The sequence below is a fragment of the Notamacropus eugenii genome, chromosome 1 (assembly GCF_028372415.1).
Source record: "Notamacropus eugenii isolate mMacEug1 chromosome 1, mMacEug1.pri_v2, whole genome shotgun sequence".
In the NCBI taxonomy this organism is placed as follows: domain Eukaryota; kingdom Metazoa; phylum Chordata; class Mammalia; order Diprotodontia; family Macropodidae; genus Notamacropus; species Notamacropus eugenii.
This window is the reverse complement of record NC_092872.1, coordinates 705016416-705041181: the sequence shown is the minus strand read 5'-3', so window position 1 is coordinate 705041181 and position 24766 is coordinate 705016416. Positions and strand designations below refer to the sequence as shown.

The window sequence follows — 24766 nt, the reverse complement described above, 5'->3', positions numbered from 1 at the left end:
CCCCTCCCTTTGATTTCTCCCATGTACTTGGATTAACCCTGGCATTGTTTCTGGGACAGAGACCCAAGAGAGGATGTTCTAGGAGTCTTGGCTGGGGCAAAGCATTCTGGGGACGGTGGCCCTCCCTCTCTCTCTCTCCCTCCCTGCCTGCCCTCCATATTACATCTTCACAGCTGCCATTGCTGACATACAGCGGATCCTGAGAGATAAAAAGAAAATTCAGGCTGCTCAAAGTTTTTTGCCAGGCCCATTCCTGATAAGTGCAGCGTCTGCAAGAAGGCTGATAGAACGCCTATCACCGCGGTTAGTGTGAGAGGAACAGCCTATCGGACTGGCATCGCGGGGCTGCCATCAACTCCCTACCACACAGAAATTAATATCACTCCAATTACCAGAACAGCGTTGGGCTGGGAGCAGCCGATAATAAAAATCTCTTTTCCATAAAGAATGCAAATAACTCCCCCAAAATAAAATAAAATAACCCTCACCAATCCAAAAAAGAAGGGCTGAGGGGGAAACCACCCTCTAGCAGCAAGCAAGTCAAGCCCATCGTGATCCCTGCCAATCTCAAATCTTCACAATGGTCTAAGGGGGGAGGGAACAATGAGCATATTAAGTCCTGAAGCTGGGGAAATACCTAGAACCCAATGCCCCATTTTTTTCCTTCCTAGCCTTTTGTAAAACAAAATTGTTTTCTTTTGGAACTGTTGAGGAAAAAGCTGTTCTAGGCCATTGGCCCCTCTCCTCTTCCAAAGAGCTTCCTTCATCAAGCTTTTATCCCTCCAAGTTAACAGGGTGTAAGAGATAAAATATTGGCTTGAGAGCCAAGATACCTGGGTTCTGATCCTGGTTCTATCCCTTAGCATCCTAGAATGTTAGAGTTGAAAAGGACCTCAGGTATATCTAGTCCAGCCTTTATTTAACAAAGGACCTGAGACTCAGAGAAGAAAAAAAATGACCACAGGCATACAGTTTGTAAGTAGCAGAGCTGAAATTCAGATTCAGGTCTTTGGAGTCCAACCTTCCATTCTCTTTCCATTCCACTATGCTGCATTGTCCTCCAGATCTCATAATCAACATGTTGCTAGTTGGTATCCATGGGCAAATCCCTTCACCTCAGTTTCCTCGTCTGTCAAGTGTAGGGGCTAGACTAGATGAACTCAAGTTCCCTTCCAAGCCCTGACATTCTATGATTTTAAGTAACTTCTTGAGGTCAGAGACCCTGCCAATCCTATAAACAGCAACTCATCATTGTAGCATTTGTCACTGATAACAAAGAGCACCTCTGATCCTCCCTGATCTCAACCAACAAAGCCCATCTGTAATTTTATTCCCTCTCTCCCCAGCAGCTGCTGTCTCTATATTTGTGTGTTTCTCTCACTCCCCCTCATGACCATGGAGAGAAATGGGAATTCTATGGCCAGTCTCCTTCTAGCCCCACATTTCCAGACTCCCTGTGGAAGAGGGATAGGCAGCGGTGAAAAGTGAGCCAAGGAGGAGAAGAAGGTTCTGGTCAGAGAAATGAGCAGGTGGTCAGTCTTTCACATGGAATCATTTCTCCCCAGACAAACTTACCAATCATGGGGGTGTGGCTATATGGTCAGAGCAAGACCTCAGGGAATGAAGGGGTCAGGGTCACAGCTTGGAGGGATAGCTGGTATCACCAAGGCTAGGTCTGGATTTAAGGAAAATCTCATTAGAATTTATCTTAGTGTCCTGGAAGTGAGTTAAATGGGTCTTCTCCCCTACTGGCAAGATAGTGACAGTTCATTATGCCTTGTGTCATTTACATCTAGACCATACCTTGGCCTTAGTGCCTTTCAAATTATCCCCTTCCCCTGGCATACCCAGTTCTCCATTCACTCACTGTTTCTTCAAATTCTACCCATCATCTGAGCTCCAGGGCAGCCTACCTCCTCCATGAAGTCTTGCCTGAAGCAGGGATCTTTTTCTGCCTCCTCCTACATCATTTCTACATCTCCCCCACCCCACCCTCCCTTTTTTTGGGGGTCTAGACCTGTGATTTCATGATTTCATGGGTATTGGGAGCTCCCAGAGAGTATTCTCCTACCAATACAGATCATTAACTGCTCCAAAACTTCTACTCTGGGGGAACTGCGTGGACCACTGAAAGGTTGGGTGCCTTGCCATGGGTCACACAGCCAGGATGTGTATTTGATGTGGCACTCGAACCCTGGCTTTGAGACCTGCTCTCTATCCACCACACATGCCACCTCTCTAACAATATAAACCACACAATGAAGCAGTTATTTAAAAAGTATATCTTCTATTCCTCAATCTCACATCATGTTAGCTTGGCCTCCCCAACAAGACTGTGTCTTGAGAACAGGTCTTTTTTCTGTCTGCAGGAGAACAAGATAGTATATGACAGGAGTATAATGTGTGCTTGTTGGGGGATTGATTAATTGCTAGCAGCATGGGACACAGGAAAGAGCCCCCCTGATTTGGGAGTCAAGGGGCATGAATTCAAACTCCGACTCTGATGCTGGCTAGAAAATCCAAGGCAAATTCCATTCCTCTGAGCCTCAGTTTCTCCATATTTAAAAAGGGCAAAGTGTCACAACTACTTCTTAGAGTTGTTGTTAGGAAAGTGGTTTACAAATTTTCCAAGTGCTAGACAAATGGGAGCTATTATGTCTGCTATTATGACTATTCATAAAGTGGGAAAGATTGAGACCAACTCATTCTCTCTCAAAATTATCTAGTACTTATTTTGTATTTATGAATATTTTGTTTCCCTGGATTAAATGTAAGCTCCCTGAGGACAGGAGCTGTTTCTCTGGGAAAGCTAGCATAGTTCCTGGCCCTTGATAGTCACTTAATAAATGTTTGTTGAATGACTGATTGCCAGGTGGACATTGCCTATGTTTCACTCAAAGGGCAAGGGTAGACTTGATGAATATTAGCTGGTGGATCCATTGGCCTTGTATCCTTCACTGTTCACATCTGTGGTTAGAATCTCAGAGACATCCCCAGCCTACCTTGTTCGCTGAAAGTACATTGAAATTTATTGGGTAAAGGCAGGACATCAACACTGTAATCAGTTGACCGTTGGGTTGAACAGTGGTTGGTAGAGGGACCATGGGACACGTTGGCTGTTAGCTAGACTGGCCATTGGATGGCTTGGCAGTTGGGAAGATTTTGCTGAGTCAGCCTATGTTCCCTTCCCCCACCTCCCATAGTGGTCATTGGGGTCCAAGAAGCAGGGAAGGAGGGAGCAGAGAAACAGGCAGATTAGACATGGGAGGCCTAAAATACTTCCTGTCAGCCCATCCCGGAGGGGCCAGCATTATCAGTTATGCCTGGAGCCTGTTTCCTTTCCTGGAGAAGATTGAAGTGAGTGGGGGGAGGTGCCTTAGGATCACTGAGGAAATGTGTAGGCAAGGGAATAGAGATGGGAGGACAAGGGCTGAGCACCAACTTACCCATGATGCCTCAAATCCCTATTGGCATTTATTATGGAATCAGAGAATGATAATAAGACAGGCACTTCCTTACTCTGGTTAATTTTCTCTACAGATGCAGGAAAACCCACACCCAAACCTGGGGTACCCAGCTCCCAAGGGGACTAGAGGAGAGTCCTGGTACCTATGTCAAGGGAAGCCACTTCCCTCCGCAGCAGGCATCTCATCTGATGATTCAAAGTCATGAGAGGGACCAGCTATGGTGTCACTTGGTGGGCATGTTGGTGGAGCATCTTAAGACCCAACCAAAAAGACAAGATTCCCCATTACCTAGTGGATTCACAGGTCTAGCCCCAAAACCCCTGCTCCAAGGGGAGAGAAGGGGGACCAAGAAGAGACAAAAACAGGGCCTTTTAGTAAGACCCACAATGCACACTACATGTTGGCCAGCACCTGGACAACTGCTAGAGATTTTCACATAGCCATAAATTCAGAAAGAAAAGCAGGAAAGTGTGGTGTGATTGACTCCTGCTTGTGCTCAGAGCAGGGGGGAAAATGACTTAAAATAAGGGACCATTCTCAAAACCGGCATCTCCAACCTCTTCCCAATCCACCCCACATTTTCTGGAGTACAAGGTGATCCCTTTTTCTAGCTCTCTCTTCACACATCAAATGAGACTTCAAGAGTGATTTGCAAACCTTAAAGCACCATATAAAGGCTATTGATTGCTATTATTATTAATTAGTATTATTACTACTACTACTACATACTCTTCCTCCTTTGTGGACCATGGTTTTCACTCTTCTTCACACTCTACCTTCCTTGTCAACCACCAGCCAAGAGGGAAGCATAACACAATGCAATGAACATTGCTCATAAGACAGAGGACATGGGTCCAAGTTCTGCCTTTGATGTTTATCTGTGTGACCTCAGGCAAGTCATTTTAACCTCTAGGCCCATTTCCTTATTTGAGAAAATGAAGGACGGGACTAAATGTCCTCCCTCTGACAGCTCTGTAATCTGATGAATAAGAGCCCAGAAGTACATAATATACCAAGGCCCTTTTGGGGGCTACTGCCCTGAGCTATCAGGAGACTCCCAAAGTATTTCTAGATACACTTGAATTTCTCTAAGGAACCTAAACTGCACGTTTTTTTCTCGACCCTTCCATAAGGTTATCTCATGTCCTCTTTGTTCTGATTCTGAGTATTCCTCCATTGGGGTTGAGTATTTCAAATACAGATTTCCCATCCTAGAATGGGTACATTTCTCCACTAACGTTTTACTCTGTCATGGTATGGTGGTAATCCTGGGTCCTCAAGATGATGAGCATTCCAGGAGGTCCTACCTTGGCTCAGTAGTGGACTGGGTTCACTGTCACTGTCTGTCATCTTGGGACCAGCCTAGCCAAGTCCATAGAGTATCTCCGAGTTGGTCAGTGGGGAAGGGATTTTTCAGCCATCACTCGTGATGACCTCATGTTAATCAATCACTCATCTAATAATACTAACTATTATTTATACAGTGCTTTAAGCTTTGTAAATCTCCCCAGAGAGAGTATGAGCACCCTGAGGACAGGGACTGGTTCACCTTTGTCTTAGTTAACTGGGCCCAGCACCTGGCACAAAGCAGACATTTAATAAATGTTTGTTGAATGATTGACATACATGGACACAATCACACATGCCTGAAGTACTGACACAATATAGATAGAAGTCTGGTTTCCCCGCATATGACAGGACCAGAAGAAAGGGTACCCCAGCCCCAAGCCAGCCAATTGTGTGGACACTCTCTCTCATCAGAGAGCCAGGTAGCTAGCTGTGGAAAGTCAACTAGGTTCCTTCCGATATCTTCCTCTGGGCTTTCCCAGTGACCCAAAGCTACTGTCCTTAAGAGCCAGCCCTGATCAGAGCCACAGACCTCCAGCTTTTTTTCAGAGGGAAGAGATGTCATCAAACATGACAGAGAAGCATTTGGCCTTCGTCTCCTGATGAATATCTTGTCACTGGATTCAGATGGCTCTGGAGGAAAAGTGAGGCTGGTGACCTCCATAGCCCTCCCTTACTCAGAACCAAGTCAAGTGCAAGTCATATCAGCATTTCTCTGATGGCATGGTCTTCTTCAGCAACAAAGGACAAACACAAGGCAATGTGAAACAACCTATCTCCTCATTTCCTCCAACCTGACACTAATGCCTTTTTCAGAATGATCCTTGCCCAAATCCCTCCACTTGGCGAATCCCTCTACAGATCTAAGCCCCTTCCAAACATAGACACACACACACAAAAAATGGGTTCAGAAATCTAAGTACAGCCCAAGCTTACTCAGCCCATGTTCTGTGTGGATTTCCTCACACCCATTCTTTGAAGGTCTTTCCTTTTATTTTTTTTACACTTACACTAATTGAGGACTGATGCTGCTGATATCCATAGCACTGAGGACCGTATCTCTTAACCTTCTCAGAATACCCCCCACAGCCCCACCCCGGGCTCTGCCATTTCTACCTCTCTGCTCACAATGTTCCTTTTCTCAGGAAAGCCTTATCCTACTGAAATCCAGCTTTACCTGCAAGGCCTAACTCAGGTAGATGCTTTCCTTTCTCTGAACCCCAGAAGCACTTTCTTGTACCTCTCTTAACAGCACTTATGTTCACTGGATCGCTGTATTTGAAAAAGAAGGAACTTAGAGGTCATCTAGTCTGACCTCTTTATTTTACATAGGAGTAAACTGAGGCCCACATTTAAGTGATTTGCCCAAAGTCCTCTAGGTAATGAGCGGCAGAGTCAGGATTGAAACCATCATCCTTTTACTAAAAAAATCTAGTATCCTTTCTACTTCACCAATATGGTGGTTATTTGTGTGTAGGTCTTATTTCACCCCACTATTTTATTACTCCCCCCCTCCATCAGATGCCAAATTCCTAGAGTGGAAGGATCATGCCTTGTTCATCTCTGTATCTTCCAGGGTATCCAGTGCCAGGCTTTGTCCACAGAAAAAATTCACTGAATGAATGAATAAAGTCCTAGCTGTCCAACCTTCTGTCCATCCATCTACCCCTTCATCCCAGATTACATATACACCTTTTCTTCTCTCTCAGTGGTGCCTACTCTCCCCCATCCTTCTGGTTCCAGAGTTGTAAAAAGGGAAGAAAGGTGGCCAAGACACCACAAAATGAAGACAGACCTCTCTATAGTCTCCCAGGGAACACCATTTTAGTGGGATGAGAGCTGACACCATAGCCAGCCTGGTCTGGTCATCCTACCATTGGAGGCATCTGAGGGAGGGCTTAGCTTTTCTTAGCTTTTCTCCTTCATTAGTACTAACTGTGCTTCAGGATACAACTCAGACAGACTTTCCTTCTCCCATTTGGGAAGAAAGGACTTTTTGTCTCATGGCATCTTCCCTGGAATCCTAGGTCTTAGGAGAGAGACAGGAGCCAAGAGTTGCAATTTCCAAGACCCTTTGTGTAACGGTACCTGGTTACGGGACCTCCATGAAGTCATAGAAGATAATGCTGACATGCTTCAGATAGTAAAATCTAACTCTTGCTATGATGTAAAGACTAACTCCCAACTCTACTTAGGAAGATAGACAGAGGGATACTGAATGATAAGAAGAGAAAATAAGAGGAAGAAGGATTCTGCCTGAAGGAGATAGGAACAAAGGTGGGAGTATTGGGTATGAGAGAGAATGACAGACAGACAGACAGAGAAAGACAGAGACAGGGGAAGGGGGAAGAGAGAAAAGAGGAGAGAGAGGAAGGGAGACTAGGTCAGAGGCTCTTTACCTGCAGTCTGTATCAACAACTATGACTAGTTTTTGCAGGGTTATGAACTTGGATGGGGGATAAAATTGCATTTTATTTCATTATTATTGGTTTTCTTTATAATCTGTGCATTTTATTTTATGAATTTCAAAACATTCTGAGAACAAAACATTATTCACCAAACTGCCAAGGGGGTCAATGTCACAACAAAAAGGTTAAAACCTTGAACTAAGAGAGAAGAAGAGGAAGAGGGAAAGAAAGAAGGAAAAGGAGAGGGAGAAGGAGGAGAGAGACGGGGGAGAGGGAGAAAAACTGGGCGAGAGAAAAAAGAAAGAGAAGGAAAAAGCAAAGAATGGAATTGGTAGAGGAAAGAGGAAGAGAAAACACTATAGAGAATGAATTCTGTAAGGACCAGACTAAGAAGGGGGCATTGGGAGGTCTCAAATCCTGCAATGCTTGGAGAGGAGACCAAGGTCTTCTCAGGATGTTCCCACCGTCATATATCAGACTCTTGATGAACACTGCTCTATACCAAAATGGGCTGTCTCCAGATGGAGGGATGGCGAGGAGGGGATGGGAAAGAGACAGCTAAGGATCAGAGGGCTGGTTACCTGGTCCATTCCACGAGCTCGCCTCTTCTGGACCTCGGTCAGACTCCTGTTCCTCTACCTCCTTAGGGCCTTCGGAGCCTTCCTGAGTCTCTGTTTCTGTTGAGATAAAAGCACAGTCACTTTTCCTGCTCCTGACCTGAGGGGTGAGATGGGTACAGGGCCTTTCAGCAACATTCCCTCATCATCTCCAAGAACTTCCCCTCCCCCAGTTCCGGACCCTCACCCCCTGTAGGATGTCTTCACCATGCCCCTTTGCCAAGGGGGGATTCCAACTCCAGATTTATGATTCTTCAGGCCTCAACATAATGGCCAACTCCTAAGTGGTACTAGGAAAGCAGGGAGAAGACTGCCCAGGCTGAGCATTTGGAAGAAACCCAAGGTGGGACGGAGGACAGAGGGGTGAAGGCAGCAGCCCCATGGCTGCCGCCATTTTTTTGCCTGGTGCTTGAAAACTTTGCGGCCCCTTTGATTCCCAGCAGTAATAATAATAACTATGGCGGTTGCTGTTAATAATTATAACAAGCAGAGGAATCACCCCTCCTGCCTCACCCAAGGACCTGGGGGACGCCTCTCTCAACACTGCTCCTGGGCCTCGCTCTGTGTGTGGTGTATGCCTAGCAACTTGGTAACAATTATTTTTCTCTTATTAACTGCTGTTGGAGATGCTGCAGATAAGCCTATGTGCATATGACAGTGGGACAGATTAGTGCACAAAGTACATGTTTGCCTTTACATTGCGGGGTTGATAACCACGGTGGCCCCAATCGATGGGCATCCAGAAAGTACACCCAGAGGTGACGTCATGAGCATTTCAGATTATTAATACCAGTGATAAGCCTGATGATTAACATCAAATAAATCAATCATGCCATATAAAAGTCCTATTATTTTTGGCTATAAATCAAAGTGGATGGCATATTGATTTTTATCCATCTCGGTGAAAGCTTTCCTATGTACCCACAAGAGCAGTGGTTACCGAAGCTGCTCTACATTATCGACCCTATCAACTTTTTATCAAAACAGGCTAGTACCAGGTGCAACTCGGACTGCTGTTCCCAGCTCCCTAAGTGGCTGTCCCCACCCCCACTACTCGCCCCCTCCTTTCCCTATCTGCCTCTGCTCTACATCAGCTCTGAAATCAGATAAAGAGCCTCCTGCTTCCCTCTTAAACCAGCCAGGGTCAAAGTCTACCACCAACGAACCACTTGCCCTTTGACAGGCTATTAGTTCCCACCACCAAATTCCAACCCCTTTCCCCAACTCTTTGCCTCTCCTAAGTCCCTTCTGTGGTGAGGGCATGGCTGGAGATTAGGAAGGGAGTCAGTCCTTTGAGATGGTCCCTAGCCAGGCATTGTTGGAGGGGTTAGAAAGAACACAGGCTCCAAAAGCTGGCTTGGTCACTTGCTCCCTAGGTGACCATTCCCTCCCCTGGGCTTTGAGTTTCCTCCTCTGTAAAATGACAGAGTTGGGTCAGATGACCATTTTAGGTTCCTTCCAACTCTTAAGATCCTATGCTGAGAAAAGTGTTCAGAAAACCAAGACTGGAAGTTCAATTCTCATCAAGACTAATACGATTCCATCTGTTTCCCAGCCATGGGGGAGATTCCTAGCCCTGACAAGTTATCTGAAAATCGGGTGTCCTTGGTCACAAGGGAGAGGAGACCAGACAAGAGAATGGGGATGGCTCTGTGGAAATCTATCCCCATTGCTTGGGAAAGAAAGGAAAAGAGAAAACCTATTGCTGGCATGTCAAATGCACAGAAGGCGGCTGGGCAGCTGTGTGTATTAAGTCCCTCCCCCGTCTGGACGAGTACAGAGGGCAGGAGGGTTAGAAATGGCACGGTCAGTTCAAGGACTTTCAGAAGCCTGGACTCTCTCTGTCTAGCAGCCTCTTATCAGCTCAGATTATCGAAAGATTGGAACACAGCTGCCTTTGCACCAAATGGCTGATGGGACTTTTTTTTAAACCCGCTTTCCTGTTATCTGGGGCTAAGTTCCCATAAAAGGCTCAGCTATTGATTTCTGGGTGAAAGACCAGGATCCAGGTGTCAGACTGATTTCCCCCAACCTTGGGTGGGAATGAGAACTCTCTGTCAGGCACAAATAGGAGGAGGATGTGGTCAGGGATGGGGGTGGGGAGAGATAGGCAGAAGGAGCCAAACCACACAGCTAAATTTCTTATCGCCTTTAAGGGACAGACTTCCATAGCTGGCCTCTGCTTGGCATTGGGGGAGGGGAGGAAAAGAGAAGGAAGATTTCCTGAGAATACCTAGGCCTTTCACACTCACACCACCTCAAATAAAGAAAGTAAGGTCCCTTTACTCAGCATGAGCTGGTTGACAGAGGGCTAGATTTGGAGCTGGACCAGACACTTCCTGCCTGTGTGACCTTGGGAAAAAAGTCAATTCACCACTCTACCTTCGATGTGATCACTTCTGAAATGAGGGGCTTGGCCTGCATGACTTCTCAAACCCCTTCCTGGTCAAAATCCAGTGCTCCTATGTTCTTTTCTCTGGGTTTAATCATAAGTTACCAGACCTTAAAGGAACAAGCCTTAAAAAAGCCACCTATCCTGATTCTACAATTAAGAGAACTGAGACTCAAGAAAGATGAAGGAATTTAAGACTTTATGGTGCATTAGAGAAAGAGTCAGAGCTAAAAATGTATGTTTCCTAATACTGAGTCCAATCACTGGCAATTCATATTTCCAAAGAGCTTAAAGATTTACAAAGTATGCGTCCACTGCTCCTAGGAGACATAATACAAACATTATTCCCTAGCTTTTAGAAATGAGGAAGCAGGCTCAGGGAAATTAATTAATTGGCCTAAGATCCATGCTTTTGCTTAGGCTGACCCATGCCTGAAATGCCCTCCCTCCTCACTTCTCAATATCTTTACCTTCACTCCAGGTTCAGCTCCAGCATCAGCCCATGGCAAACCTTTCTGGATCCCCCATGTTGTTAGCAATTCCTTACTTGTAGTTTGCACATATTTGATAGTCCTCATCTATGGGCATGTTATCCCCCTGCCATAGGATGTGAGCCCCTTGAAGGTAGAAGCTGTTTGCCTTTTGTCTCAGTATCCCCAGCCTAAGGCGCACAGGGAGAACTTAATAAATACCCCCCTTGAATTGAGCTGGAGGGTCCACAGCTACCAAGTGTCCCAGGTGGGGCTGGACACCAGGTCTTCTTGGCCCAGAGTTCTTTCCATCTGATTTCTCAAACAAGGGACAAACATTTGTTAAGAGCCCAGGACTGTCCAGAACTGATGTTCCTCAAATGAATTCGACTGTGGATCATCTTTAAGATTGACTTACATGCTGATTGAAGGAGGTGGGTCGGCAGTGGCCTTGGAGACATTAAATACCCCTACCACCATCATTCCTGTCAATGGCTGCTGGAAAATTATTGGATCAGGATCCAACCTCCTAAACTGATAGGTGATAAATATTTTTCATATAATAAAATCAAATCTTAGGAAGCTATGGATAGGGCACCTAGCCTGGAATCAGGATTACCTGAATTCAAATCCTGCCTTAGACACTTATTAGCAGTGTGACCCTGCGCAAGTCACTTAACCCTGTTTGCCTCAGTTTCCTCATCTGTAAAGTGAACTGGAGAAAGAAATGGCAAACTACTCCTGCATCTTTGCCAAGTAAACCCCAAATGGAGTCACAAAGAGTTGGACATGAATGAAACAACCGGATGACAACAAAATCATATCTAATATTTGAGAGGAAAATAACTCATTTCGAAGGGGGAAATGTTGCTAATACAGGCATTTTCTCATGGACCCTTACGTTGCTTGGGAAACTGTGTTCTAGACAAACATGAAGTCAATCAATCAATCAATCAGCATTTATTTATTGTCTGTTCTGGGCAGGCACCCAGGTATAGGTACTGAGGATTTAAGAGTACTAGAGCTTATCAAGTTTGCATTCGAATGGTGAAGAGAGCAGGCACACACCTGAGCGTACACAGGATCCAAAGTGAAGAGGAGGGAGGACATTAGCCGCTGGGCTACAGGAGAGGCTTGCTGGGTGCAAAGAAGCAGAGCCTCAAATTAGACACAAGCATCACTCCCATTCTTCATTCTCCCCAAAGAGCCACGGGAAGGCTCCACAAGCATCTGAACTCTGGTCAAAGATGTGCTTTCACATGCCACCATGGTAGATGCATTCAGATCCAATCCATCACAACACCACAGCTAACTTTCCAGCAAGTAGCAATTCACTTCATCTCCCTGGGATTATTCACCCTCATCTGCAACACGAGGGCATTGGTCCAAATGGCCTCTGAGGCTCCTTCTCATTCTAGATTTCTGTTTCTTTGGTCCCTTGATGACAGAATCATAGCAAGTGAGATGAAAGGGATCTTAAAAATGATCCTGCCCTGTGCAGGAATTCTTTCCATAGCAGGCCTGACTTGAATACTTCCAATGATGGGACGCTCACTACCATTTTCTTGGAGCTGCTCATTTTCTTGGAGAATAACTCTAACTGATAGATAGTATCTCCAAAGGTTGTTGCGAAGATAAAATGAGATGATATTTGTAAAATGCTTTGTAGACCTGCCTCAAGTTCCATATTGTTGTTGTTTAGTCATTTTCAGTCCTGTTTGACTCTATGCGACCTCATTTGAAGTTTTCTTGGCAAAGATACTAAAGTAGTTTGCCATTTTCTTCTATAGCTCACTTGACAGATGAGGAAACTGAGGCAAACAGGGTGAAGAAACAGACTTGCCCAGCGTCACACAGTTAAAAAGTGTTTGAGGACAGAATTCAACTCACGAAGGAGTCTTCCTGATTTGAAGCCCAGAGCTCTACGTGTGCTACCTGGATTGACAAACGAGGAAAGCACCCTCTTACTTACTATGGGCCAGGTCTGGCACTAAGCAGAGGAGATACAAAGACAGAAATTAAACATTTCCTACCCTCAAGAAGCTTACGTTTGTTATTCAGGAGAGAGAGAAAGAGAGACAGACAGACAGACACAGAGAGACAGAGACAGAGAGACAGAGAGAGAGAGAGACAGAGAGAGAGAACACTAATACTCTAAACTCTGATGTGGCATATGCCATCGGAGATGAATGGCTTGTGAAGAGAAATATTGATCAAGAAAAGCCTCTTTCCATGCCTCATTCCACCTCCTCTGTTCCCCCTCCACCCCTCTCCAACTCTATAGTCAAAGAGTCCCTTTAAGACAACACAAACCACTGGGACTGGAAACCTTTAAATGCTCCTCGGATCCTCACCGAAGAAATTGTGGCAATTCTCCGAAGGGGTCACATTTCGAAGGCTGATAATGATTCCTTTGAAGTAGAGGAGGTTCCCAACCCTAGATAGTAAGATAAGCCCCAACCTGAAAATGTCCCCTTTACTGAGGTCTCTCCTCAATAGGGTGCTTGGGGTTCCTGCTATTGACCTTTAACTTCCTCAGGAGAACAGTCTCTTGAAAAACAGGAGGGTGGTCTCTATGGTAAGGGACTCCACTTCTTGAATTCTGGGTGCATAAACTAAAGGGGCTACTTCCTCAAGACTCCAAGAGCCTTGGATCCAAGGATTCCCAGGAGAGGAAAATAGAAGCTACACAGCCTATGCACATCTCCCAAACCCATGGCTTCCCCAGAGCATGGTATCTGGGCTGTGGACCCCTCCACCCCTGGTCTTAGTCCTGGCTGATCCCAATAAGATTCTCCAAACTTTTTTCCTCTATTTGTTCTGAGTCCTTTAGCTCCTTGGATAGAAACTATACCTGCAGCTTGAAAGCATCAGGTTAAGGCTTAGGGACCTTGCTGGGATCCCCCTTGCCCTGGAGAGAGCTGCTGCTCCCCACCCCCAGGCAGTGACTTTTGATTGTAGTTGCAAAAGCCCTGTCCACTTGTCTCTCTCCCACATCAAAAAGATAAGCTGAACTTCCCGTGAGCTTTGCATTATGTCACTAGGCTCAAGGCAGTGGTTTCCTCTCTGAGAATTATTTTGTGACTTAATAGCCTTCCCAGGCTGTGTTCTAAGTAAAGAGGGGCAGCAAACTGAATTGGAGTCAGGAGTACTGGTCCCAAATCCCTGCTCTAGCACTTAAACATGCAAAGCTATGTGACCGGAGGCAAATCGCAAAACCTCTCTTTACCTCAATTTCTTTATTTTCAAACTACAGGTAAGATTTTCCCTATTTCCTTTGCATGGCTGTCTCAAGGAAAGTGATTTGTAAACCTCATAGAGCTATATAAATATAAGTTATTAGTATTAGGCAATCACATACAGCTCTGGAGATCTTTATAAGGCTTCTGCTTAAAAAACAAGGGTCCAGCAGATAAGCAGTCAAAGAATATGAGCAACCAATTCTCAAAAGAATTGCAAACTAGTATCAACCATATGAAAGAATGCTCCAAGTCACGAAAAACAAGAAAAATGCAAATCAAAACAACTCTGAACTTCCACCTCACATTCAGAAAATTGGTAAATATGACAAAAGGTGAGAAGAGTTAGTGTCCTGAGGGGATGGAAAGGCAGGCACACTAATAATACACGGTTGGTAGAGCTGTGAGTTGGTCCAACAGTTCTAGACAGCAATTGGAAATAATGCAAGAAAAGTCACCACAACGTTCATGTCCTTTGACCCACAGATTCCACTGTTAAGCACACAGGCCAAAGAAGTCAAAGATAGAAAGAAAGATCTCATCTACACCCAAACATTCATAGCAACACTGTCTGTAGCAGCCAAGAACCAGAAAGGAGGTGTGCATCCACTGGGGAACGGCTAAGTAATTGATGCCATGTGAACATAATGGAATATTGCTGCACTATAAAAACGATGTATATGAAGTACATGGGGGATACACAGGAAGACCCAAAGTGGAAGAAGCCAAGCCAGGAAAACAGTATAGATTCTGTGAGTTCAACAATGTCAATGGAAAGAAGGTCAGTGACAACCACAAAATCAATACAGAGTGCTGGGAAATTATGAAGACTGACTTTGATACCAAAGAAGTGATGAGATAAGATGGTGATGATGGTGATTTATAAAGCCCTTTATTCTTTTGAAAAGAGCTTTACCAGTATTATCTCATCTGATCCTTACAAAAACCAGGGGAAGTAGGTGGTATTATATCCCCATTTTTACAGAGCAGGAAACTGAGGCAGAGGGTTGTGACTTTCCCAGGGTCACATAACTAGAAAGTATCTGAGACTCTACTTCCTAATGCGGAACCCTGTATCATACTAGTTAGTTACTTTTGTTAAGTTAGTTGGTTAGTTTTGTTAAACTATTCTCCTCCTCCCTTCCCCCTACTTTTTCTAGTCTTTGATTTAGGGAAGGCTTTCTGGGAGGGGGAGGGGGAACATATTCAGAAATGAGGGTGATGCAATGTAAAAAAAAACAATATCAACTATTATTTAAATAAAAATGAACAAAAATGCAAAATCAGAGGCCCTTGGAGAAAAATTGAGAAAATAATGCTTCTCTCTCTTTTTTGGAGAGGTGTGGGGCTGTGGGTGTGGAGTGCTGCATACGTTGTCAATCGGGTGATATTGTGCTAAATTGTTTTTTCCTCTTTTGTTTTTCATCTTTGTTATAAGGGGAGACTCACTAGAAAAGGAAGAGGGTTGAGACATATTCAAAATAAAGGTGATATAAAAACCAAAGACATGAGTCAATGTTTTTTAAAGCAGGAGTCATCATTGTTCCCAGTACCTACAACAATGTAAACAGAAAGGTCACTGAAAGGAAGTCAAATTCTTGACCAAAAAAAGTCATGGAGAAGAGATAAATAAACATCTTTGAAAGAGGGCTATCTGGATAAAATACTGTCTATGTTATTGGCTGGGGTCCCCACATCAGATATTTTGCTCAGTGGCTTTTTTTTGGTCTCAGACGAGGGTTTGTTCAGTTTGGAGGGGAGGGGAAAATGAATATGTGTAAAGGTGTCAATAAAATGCTAAGAGAAGTGGATAGAATGTTGGACATGGAGTCAAGAAGACCTGAGTTCAAATCTTGCCTCAGAACTTACTAGCTACATGATCCTGAACAGGTGACTTAACATCTATCTGCCTCAGTTTCTTTATCTGTAAAATAGGGATAATAATAGCATCACCTTCCCAAGAGTTGTTGGGAGGATAACATGCTATGATGTTTGTCAAAATGCTCTGCAAACTTCAAAGCATTCTATAAATGTGATCCTCATAACCAGTATTAGTCTCATTATTTTAAAAAGCCAAGGTTCCTATCAACGTTCCTCTGGGGTACAGAGAAAGCCAGAACTACTTTCCCTGGTCTCTATGACTCTCCCCCTTTCCTGAGGCAAATAAGTCTACCTGGAAATCCCCAATTCTCCACACCCTTTGTATTCAGTCATATCTGAAGAGGAAGAAACGCAGATCACTGTGCATAAGGCTAAAGAATGAAATGAATTGGAGACTCTGAGGCCAAATTAGCAGCTGATCACTTATCATATTGGGTGCAAGGTCCCAGCCTTCTCTCCTCCATCCTTCCTGGCCCTAACCTCAGCATGCCAATCAAGAGAACCTGATGAAAACTAGCTCTGATGATGTCCCCATGCCATTTTCTATGATGGTTTTCTACCTCTGGAGCCCACACACCCTCACTGCACAGCAACCCACATCTAATAAATTAAACATGTCCTAGACCTACACAATCTGGCACAGTCAAATGTAGAATGGAGGGAGAGAGAGTGGAATAAGCATTTTTTACAAATATCTCATGTAATCTTCAAAAACAAGGTGCTGTTATTATTCCCATTCTATAGTTGAGAAAACTGAGGCAAACAGAGGTTAAGTGATTTGCAGGGTCACACAGCTAGTGTGTGTCTAAGGCTGCATTTGAACTTAGTCTCAGTCTAAGTCCAGAGCTCTATCCATGGCTCCACCTGGCCGTCCCTAACGAATAGCCCAGTTGTTGTTGTGTTTGTCCTTCCCTCTCAAAGAAGACCATGACATCAAGATGATGACATGACTTGCAGTTGACTTTGATTTGAGTGAGGGAGGGTTGCACAAGGTCACCAACCTCACCTTCCTCTCCTGAGCCATCTGGGTCCAGTGGCATGGAGGAAGTCAGAAGACCATGGGGCCTAGTCCTGGTTCCACTATTAACCTTCTTCGTGATTCTGGACAAGTCTGGGCCTTGGTTGACCCCATCTGTGAAATGAGATGATCCTTCAGGTCTCTTTAAAATGCTCACATGTGACAGTTTTAAGGCAAAACTAATGGTCAGGACAGAAGAGGCCACATGGGCAGCCAAGGCTGGTATTTGCCACAAAACCTCCGACTTTGGTAGTGAATTCTCAACAAGCTCCTCAAAAGATCTTTAATATTCTTTGCTAATCCAAAAACCTTATGAACACCTCTATTTTACAGATCAGAAAACTAAGACCCAAAAAGGGGAAAGGGACTTCCCCAAGCCTTCTAGAGCTTCATGCAGTCCCTGATACAAAGTAGGAGTTTAATAAATGTTTATGGAATTGAGTTGTATTGAATTAAAATCACAGAGTGAATTAGTAGAAAGACTATACTACTTAGAATTTTTCAATGGCTCCTCATTGCTTCCAAAGCAGTCCTTCCTAACTCCAAGGCCAGCTAACTCCAAGGCCAGCATGGTCTGCCTCCACCATCCCTCAATATCTCTCAGCAAATCCTTTCATCAGACAAAAGGAGCATCCTAAGGTCTGGGGCAATGAGGAGGAGTCTGGTTCTCTTTCTGTGATATCCCTGCTGCCCCTCCCATCCCCCCATCTAAAGCTTTCAGCAGATCAGTTTAGTCTGTGAGTCCTGGAGGTTCTAGATTCTAATGAAAATTACTGAACTCCAAGAGGAGCTGAAGAATCTCTCAGAGAGGGGCTCCAAGGCAAATGGAACCAGGTTTGGAAAGGGATCCTTGTCCTTGAATCACCTTGGATGAAGGAGAGGGCTCTTACAGATGGGAAATGGTAGAACTCTGAGGGAGGCAGGCACAGCCTCCCTCCTACTGGGGAAAGTTCATCTTTAGTGGGTAGTGCCAGTGACTCTAGATCAGAGAGAAGGTGAAAGCCCGATAGGCCCACCTATTGATTTGAGTTTCCTCTTTTCTCAGTCACTAGATTCCCATGGCAGGTGGTTGTAAGGAGGAGAAAAGTCCCTTATGGGTAATTAATTAAGAGCTCATGGGCAGGGCATAGGGGTGGGGGGGATAAATTCTAATTAACCTGCAAGGTGCCAACAACTTGGCCCCATGCCTAATGACCAATATGGATGGGAGGGACTCAAAGGTCCTTTATGTGGGAGAAAAAAAGGAAGAAATCCTAGCTAATCACCACCTCCTGTACTACTAGGGTGGAATTCAGAGGTAACTAACCAGGGCCCATGATGCCTCCATCAGCATCCCTGATTTGCTCTTAGACAAATCATGGTACAGGGGAAGAGCACACAATGTGGGGCCACAGCTTCCCATGTTGGCTTCCCTAATTTTGGGGTTTAAATGAAGCCTCTCTTCCCTCAGTCCTCAACATCTTTGCAGCGAGCTGGCCAGCCTCAAAAGAACCGGGGTTCAAATTCTGACTGGCGCATTGGCTCTGTGACCCTGGGCAAGTCACTTATCCTCTGTGTGTCACAGTCCTAACAGAGGAGGCTGCTGTCTGCACAGGTAAGGAAGGTTATTCTATGGGAGCTCTCCATGCCGATGAAAGCACAGAGAAAAATGGGACAAATTGGCATCCAGAAGTCCCTTCCAGCTCAAACAATTAATGATGCTCAAAGCTGGGCATTCTCTCTGCCTTCTGGGGCCTCTGGACCCCTCACACTCTTAAAAATGATAGAGGACCTTAATGAGCCTTTGTTTCTGTGGGTTATATCCAGGGATGTATTGGAATCAACTCATCCCAGCTCCCGAGAGGAACAAATCTGGCCTTGGTTTATTATTTTGTTGATTGTCTAGAAGACGACAGAGTAAGGGAGGAAATGGGAATAATGTGGATTTGACTGAAAAGTGGTCACGTGTCCACATATACGATGCTTTTTGCATTTATCAGTATATCCTTGGTTATATTTATCGATATTTGCTATAGTAGAAACTGAAATGAATAAATTTTTAAATTATTTAAAATAACAATAAATCTATGACATGTTAGCATAAATAATGCTTTCACGAAAAAAATTCTATTCCCTCAAACAAAAATTTGGTGGAAAGAAGAGCATCATTTCACATATCTTTGCAAATTTCTTTAATGTCTGTCTTAATAAAAGACAGCTGAATTCTCATATCTGCTTCTGCATTCACTCAATCATTACAATAGGTAGTTTAAGGTGAAGTATGTGAAGAAAACCTGGTCTTACACAGATATGTAGTTGGAAAAAGGAGGAGCTTAATAGGCAAAATAATATCTTCGTATTATTGTGAAAATGGTTTTGATCCCTAGGACCCCTTGAAAGGGTCTTAGGAACTTCCAGGGACCCTTGGAGCACACTTTGAGATCTATTGCTCTAACACCCTTTAGACCCACCTCTAATTCTTGAGGCTATACTGGACAAGGACTAGTCCAGTGTTAGTTGTGGATAGGAGAGGATAGCAACTTACCACTGCAGGGAGGGCTCAAAGGTTCACACTCTCCCGGGGCCTCAGGATCCGAAGCTCCTCCCTCTCTCTCTGATTGGCTGGCATCCTCTGCCTGATTGTCTTCTCCTTCTTCCATGTCACCAAGAGAACCTTTAAAAAGAAAACCAATATGGTGCTCATGGAGCTGTGGTGGTCCAAAGGGCTCATACCCAGTGCAGACCCAATGTCTTTCATTCTCGTGCCTGGCATTACTGGAGAAGCCTCTGTTCCAACATGAAAACCAACATGGTGCTCATGCAGTTGTGGTGGTCCAAAGGGTCCATACCCAGTGCAGACCCAATGTCATTCATTCTCATGCCTGACATTACTGGAGAAGCTTTTGTTCCAACATGAAAACCAACATGGTGCTCACGCAGCTGCGGTGGTCTAAAGGGCCAAAACCCAGCGCAGACCCAATGTTGCTCATTCTCACACCTGGCATCACTGGGGGAGCCTCTATTCCAACATGAAAAGTAGGCAAAGGAATAGATCACAAAGATTGGGTCTTTTTGGTCTGGAAAGAACAGTGCTGATAAAGGATGTAGTTAAAACTCATAGGGATAAGAAGACATCCTAAGGGACTGACTCCCAATACCTACAATGCCTGATGCCCTCAGGGCTAAATCCAGTCAAAGCAACAATTTAGCACAAACTATGTAAATACTTCCTTATCAAGCAATATGGTGTAGTGGGGAGAGCACTGGATTGGGAGGGTAGGAGATCTGTGTTCAAATTCTATCTCTGCTATTAACTAGACAGATGACTTTGGCCAAGTCACTGCTTCTCTGATGACCTCAGTTTCCTTATCTGTAAAATGAAGAGGATGGTACAGACAGGTAACTTCTAAAGTTCCTTTTGCCTCTTCTGAGTTTACAGAACTTTTGATTCCAAGAAGCCCAGGCTGAAAAGTCAATCACTACTCATTTATTTAAGAGCCCAATGAGTGCCAGGCACTGTATTATGTGACGGGGATACAAAGGAAATAGGGACAGCCTGGACAAAGGTTTAGATCTGTAGATGACAGAGCCATCACAACAGATTATCAAAGACAACTAGATTGCTTGGGGCCCTTTGTTAAGTTTGTCAAGGGCTAAAGGATGTGGGGAGGCAGGGGAAGTGGCAGCAACAGCAGACAACCACATGGGGAGATCGTAGGTGAAGTCGTATCATTCCCATTTTTCAGATGAGACCATGGAGACCCAAAGAATGCAAGTGACTTGTCTAAGTGTTTGAAGGAGGATTTGAACTTGGGTCACCTGACACTGACACCAAGTGTAAAATTCCATTCAATGCACCACAGAGAAGGGGCCCCAGTGGTTAGTGGCCATTCTGTTATTTGCTAAAGTCATTTATCAAATCCCCAAAGCAATCCTGGCCTCAGGGACTGAATCAGAATGGAGGCAGGCTTCTAGCATGCAGAAAAGTCAGGAGAATGGGGAGAGGGAGTACACTCTAAACCTCTGGGGAGATCTGAGCGACTTAGGAGGGCCCCAGAGCAGGTCCAGGCTTTGGACACGTATGAGAACTCACCGGTCTTAAACATGTATGTATGTGTGTGTATGAATATATACACATGGATGCATGCTTATGTATATATGCATATGTGTGTATGTATGTATGCATGTCTTGTTTCCTTTCTTTTATGTTCAATTAACAAGCATGCATTTTTTCCCCTTCTCATCCCCCTCCCACTAAAAAAGAAAGAAAAGAAATGCAGAACCATTATAACAATATGCAAGATATATTCCCACATTGGACATATCCAAAAATGGATCAGATATGTGTAGTCCTAGACTACAAACATAAGGCATTTGCTGACTTGTATATAGGTCAACTGTTTCAGTGAGAAGGTGGTGAAGATCATTGGTTTTGGAGCTGAAAGGAACTTCAGGGGTCACCTAATCCAACCTCTTTCATTTCACCGATCTGGGTGACTTTCCCAGGGTGCACCGGGGAACAAGTGGCAGGGGATGAATTTGCCCTGTGGCCTTTCCAGGCTGTCTTTAATATACATTTATGACATGCCTACGAAGGTTAAGGGGCTGTGCTGGGCCCTGAGAGGTGATACACAGAAGAGTGATGCACTCCCTTGCTTCATGGCACTTACAGTCTAGTAGAGATAGTAGATATGTAGGCAAATTTTGGTGCAAATGAGAGAAACCACTGAAAACGGGAGTTCTGAGTCTTGAGTTGTAGTCCTGATCTCTTCCACTAACTAGATGTAAAATGAGGACAAGATGATTCCTAAGGTCCCATACTCCATAATCGTAAATAAGTGCAATTCAAGGCAGGATACAAATGTCCCCCCAAGATATAATTAAATAATAAGAGCTAGTGTATATCTAGCTTCGGGGTTTATAAAGCACTTTACAAATATTATCTCATTTGAGCCTCATAACTCTGGTAAGGAGGTAGGGGCTATTATAATCCCCATTTTACAGTTCAGGAAACTGAGGCAGAGGTTAAGTGATTCACCCAGAGTAACACAGTCAGGACATGTCTGAGACAGGATCTGAACTCAGGTCTTCCTGGCTCTAAGTCCACATTTTCACTGAGCCACCTAAACACCTTAAGAAGTCACAGAGTCTCAGTAGCAGAGACCCCTGAGTTCACCTGAAAGAATTGCTCCCTGAGCAGAAATCCCTATATGTATAATGTCCTTCATATCCTGAATCAGTTAGTCTGATGGGAAGCCCCAAAGCCCCATATGCCTTAGGTTGTGGTGCCTGCAGAAGCAATCCTTAATATTTCCAGTAATCTGAAGGAGAAAAATGAAATCTTTCAAATATTTACCAAAGTTATGAAAATCCCCACTTTGCTTTTTTAGAACACAGAAAAGAGAATGGGGGAGTGAAGAATGTGTTTGCATACCCAGAGGATATCCCAACTCCACAAAGGATGGACTGTGTCCCAACATTCCAAGAGTCCCCTTTTCTGACTGCTGCTTCTTTACTGGCCTGCGGACTGGAAGTAGCAGTAGCTTTGGTAGAGAGAGGACGGACAATGGATGAAGAGCTCGGAACCATGTTATGGTATGTATAAAAAGGAAGATGATCCAGGTGAAATCAGACGTCCTTTCACATCCTGTTTTATGATGCTATGTGCCCAATTTAATAATTAATATTGGGATAATCTCCAACATTAGTCCAAGGCATTATCTAATGTTCAACGTACATACAAACCACTCACTTAAGGGGTGATTGAGTTATCCATTTCATAATTGCCTTTTTCCCAATTTACCTGGTAAATTCAACAGCTCCCACCTTAAGAAAAGAGTGGTTTTTCTTGCGTGTGTTTGAACAGATCATTCTTGCACTGGGTAATGTTGGACATTTGTTGGTTAATGCTGGATATTAATCATTTTGAATACTAGTTGCCACTATGTATGTGTGAGACTATAAGGAGGTGGCAGTTCCATATTATAGAAGGAGCAATGGTGAAATTAACAAGTAGGTGCCCGGAGAATGTCCCAGGTGTACTCCAACAGATCTGGAAGTGTGTCAAGAGTTGAAAAGACTGTGGAACATCAGTCTGTAAGCATGAACTCTACAGTACCAATGGAATGAAAAGCCAGTCATCCCAATAAGGATGTTAAACTACCCAAGACTGAAGGCCAAGGAAGTGTCTGGGCTATAGAATTTTCCTTGGGGTGAAACTGCTGCTACTTTCCAAAGTGGACCCAGGCAGCATGATAGTCCCCTGGAGTGAATCACTTCCTTCCTAAGCATCCTTTTCCCCTCCCTCTCTTTCTTCCACCTTAATTTGTGGCAAGACAGGAATAGTAATACTTCGCTGAGAAGTGCCTGCAGCTCCTTGGAGCAAAGAGCAAAGGAGGAATTATTAACAGTAACAAGTGGCAACGATGCCGAGTTCTGCAGAGAATGATAATTGTCTGCTTTGTTGAAGGCAGTCTCAGAGTGAATCTCTGCTCCCCTGACAGTCCAGGAAAGGGAGAAAGGGAGTTCATGGGGAAGACAGCACCTTCCCCGCTCTATTCCAGAAAGAGAGGACAATGTCCATTCCACTTTCCCCAATCAGGAAGCTAGAGATAAATGCAGTTTGCCTAGAAGGATGCCAGGCTGTGCCACACCAGGTTTTTCCATATCACTTCCTTGATTGGTCAAGACTTCCTCCCCTACTGACAAATGTGTAATTTTTTCATTCTTTTCTTCAAACTAATTCCCCAGTAACAACATAAGAAAGAAGAAAGGCAGGAAAGACTCCAAAGAAAACCACATACCCGTGTGATGGATGCATTTGCAAGGCCACCCCTAAAGGTGTTGATTACAGTTTCCTCTTGGGATGCCTCCGATCCCACAACTGCCAATCCATGTGATGTTTACCATGACCTAACAGGTCTGGGTCTGCCTCCTGAGGCTGGTTATAGACAACCACCATTCACCTGCTGGCCTCTACCCAAATTACAGGCATGAGGCTGAGGAGGAATTAATTAGTTGATGGTAAACATGACAAGTTGAGTTGTGCTCATTTGCAGGTTACTTTCCCAGAAGGCTTTGCCATTCCCCCATCCCCCAACTCATCAACCATGAAAGACAAAAGGCAGAGAGATCCATGATGGAGAAAGTCTAGGAAAGGTTTGGAAACCAGGCCTCCTGTATTTTATTAGAAATTTAGCCTGCAACTCAGAAAAAAGCCCAAGACTCAGAGACAAACGTTCGGTAAACTTTAGAGTGCTATATAAATGTAGACTGTGTTCTCGGGGGAAAAATGACCATGGTGAGGGGTCACGGGGGCTGATAGGTGAAGCATCATGTTGAGTCATTCTGAAGGGGACACCTGCAGGGACTGGAGGTGCTAATTCCACAGTGGAGAGGATTTGCCAGCTACTGCCCCTTACCACAGAGGGGATCACCTTGGGAAGTAGCTCAATTCTCTGAGCCTCAATTTCCTTATCTGTAAAAATGAGGCAGTTAGCCTGGAAGATCCCTAATTATAGCAGTCCTATCTATAGCTATGTTCTTAGGAATGCAGCTGGAGAGAGAATAGCAGGGGTGGGTAGGGAGGCTGGCCAGGAAGGAGGGAGAGAAAAAGCCACACAGTAAAAATGTCTCCAGACCTCAGCTGCTCTCTGACTCCAGGCATGGATATTTACGGGGGAGAACAAAGGGTCCTATAATCTACACAAAGCAGACAACAATAACCGTGAAGAAAGAGGCTGCCCGAGAAGGAAAGGCAATTTATTCTAATTCTGCTAATTTCAGTTCCAGCACAATTAAAAAGACTCTGATAATGCCCAGAAACAATCGCCACCTAACAAATCGTTTCCCTCTTCGCAAATGAAACATCGTTAGGCTAATTTCTTCTTTCACGCCTTCTCGGCTCTTGGCTGCCTGATAAAATTAACTGGCTTTCTTCTCCCAGGCC

General features: G+C 44.4%; 1 protein-coding gene across 1 annotated transcript in view; it reads right to left on the bottom strand.

Moving 5' to 3' along the window:
- The window catches only part of ZFPM1 (zinc finger protein, FOG family member 1), a 200569-nt gene that overhangs the window by 101651 nt on the left and 74152 nt on the right, over positions 1-24766 (bottom strand). Inside the window, exons 2-3 of the mRNA XM_072636304.1 lie at positions 19364-19492; positions 7804-7899 (exon numbers count right to left, since the gene is read on the bottom strand). Coding sequence (XP_072492405.1) covers positions 7804-7899; positions 19364-19492 — 225 coding nt within the window. The remainder of the gene's footprint in view (positions 1-7803; positions 7900-19363; positions 19493-24766) is intronic.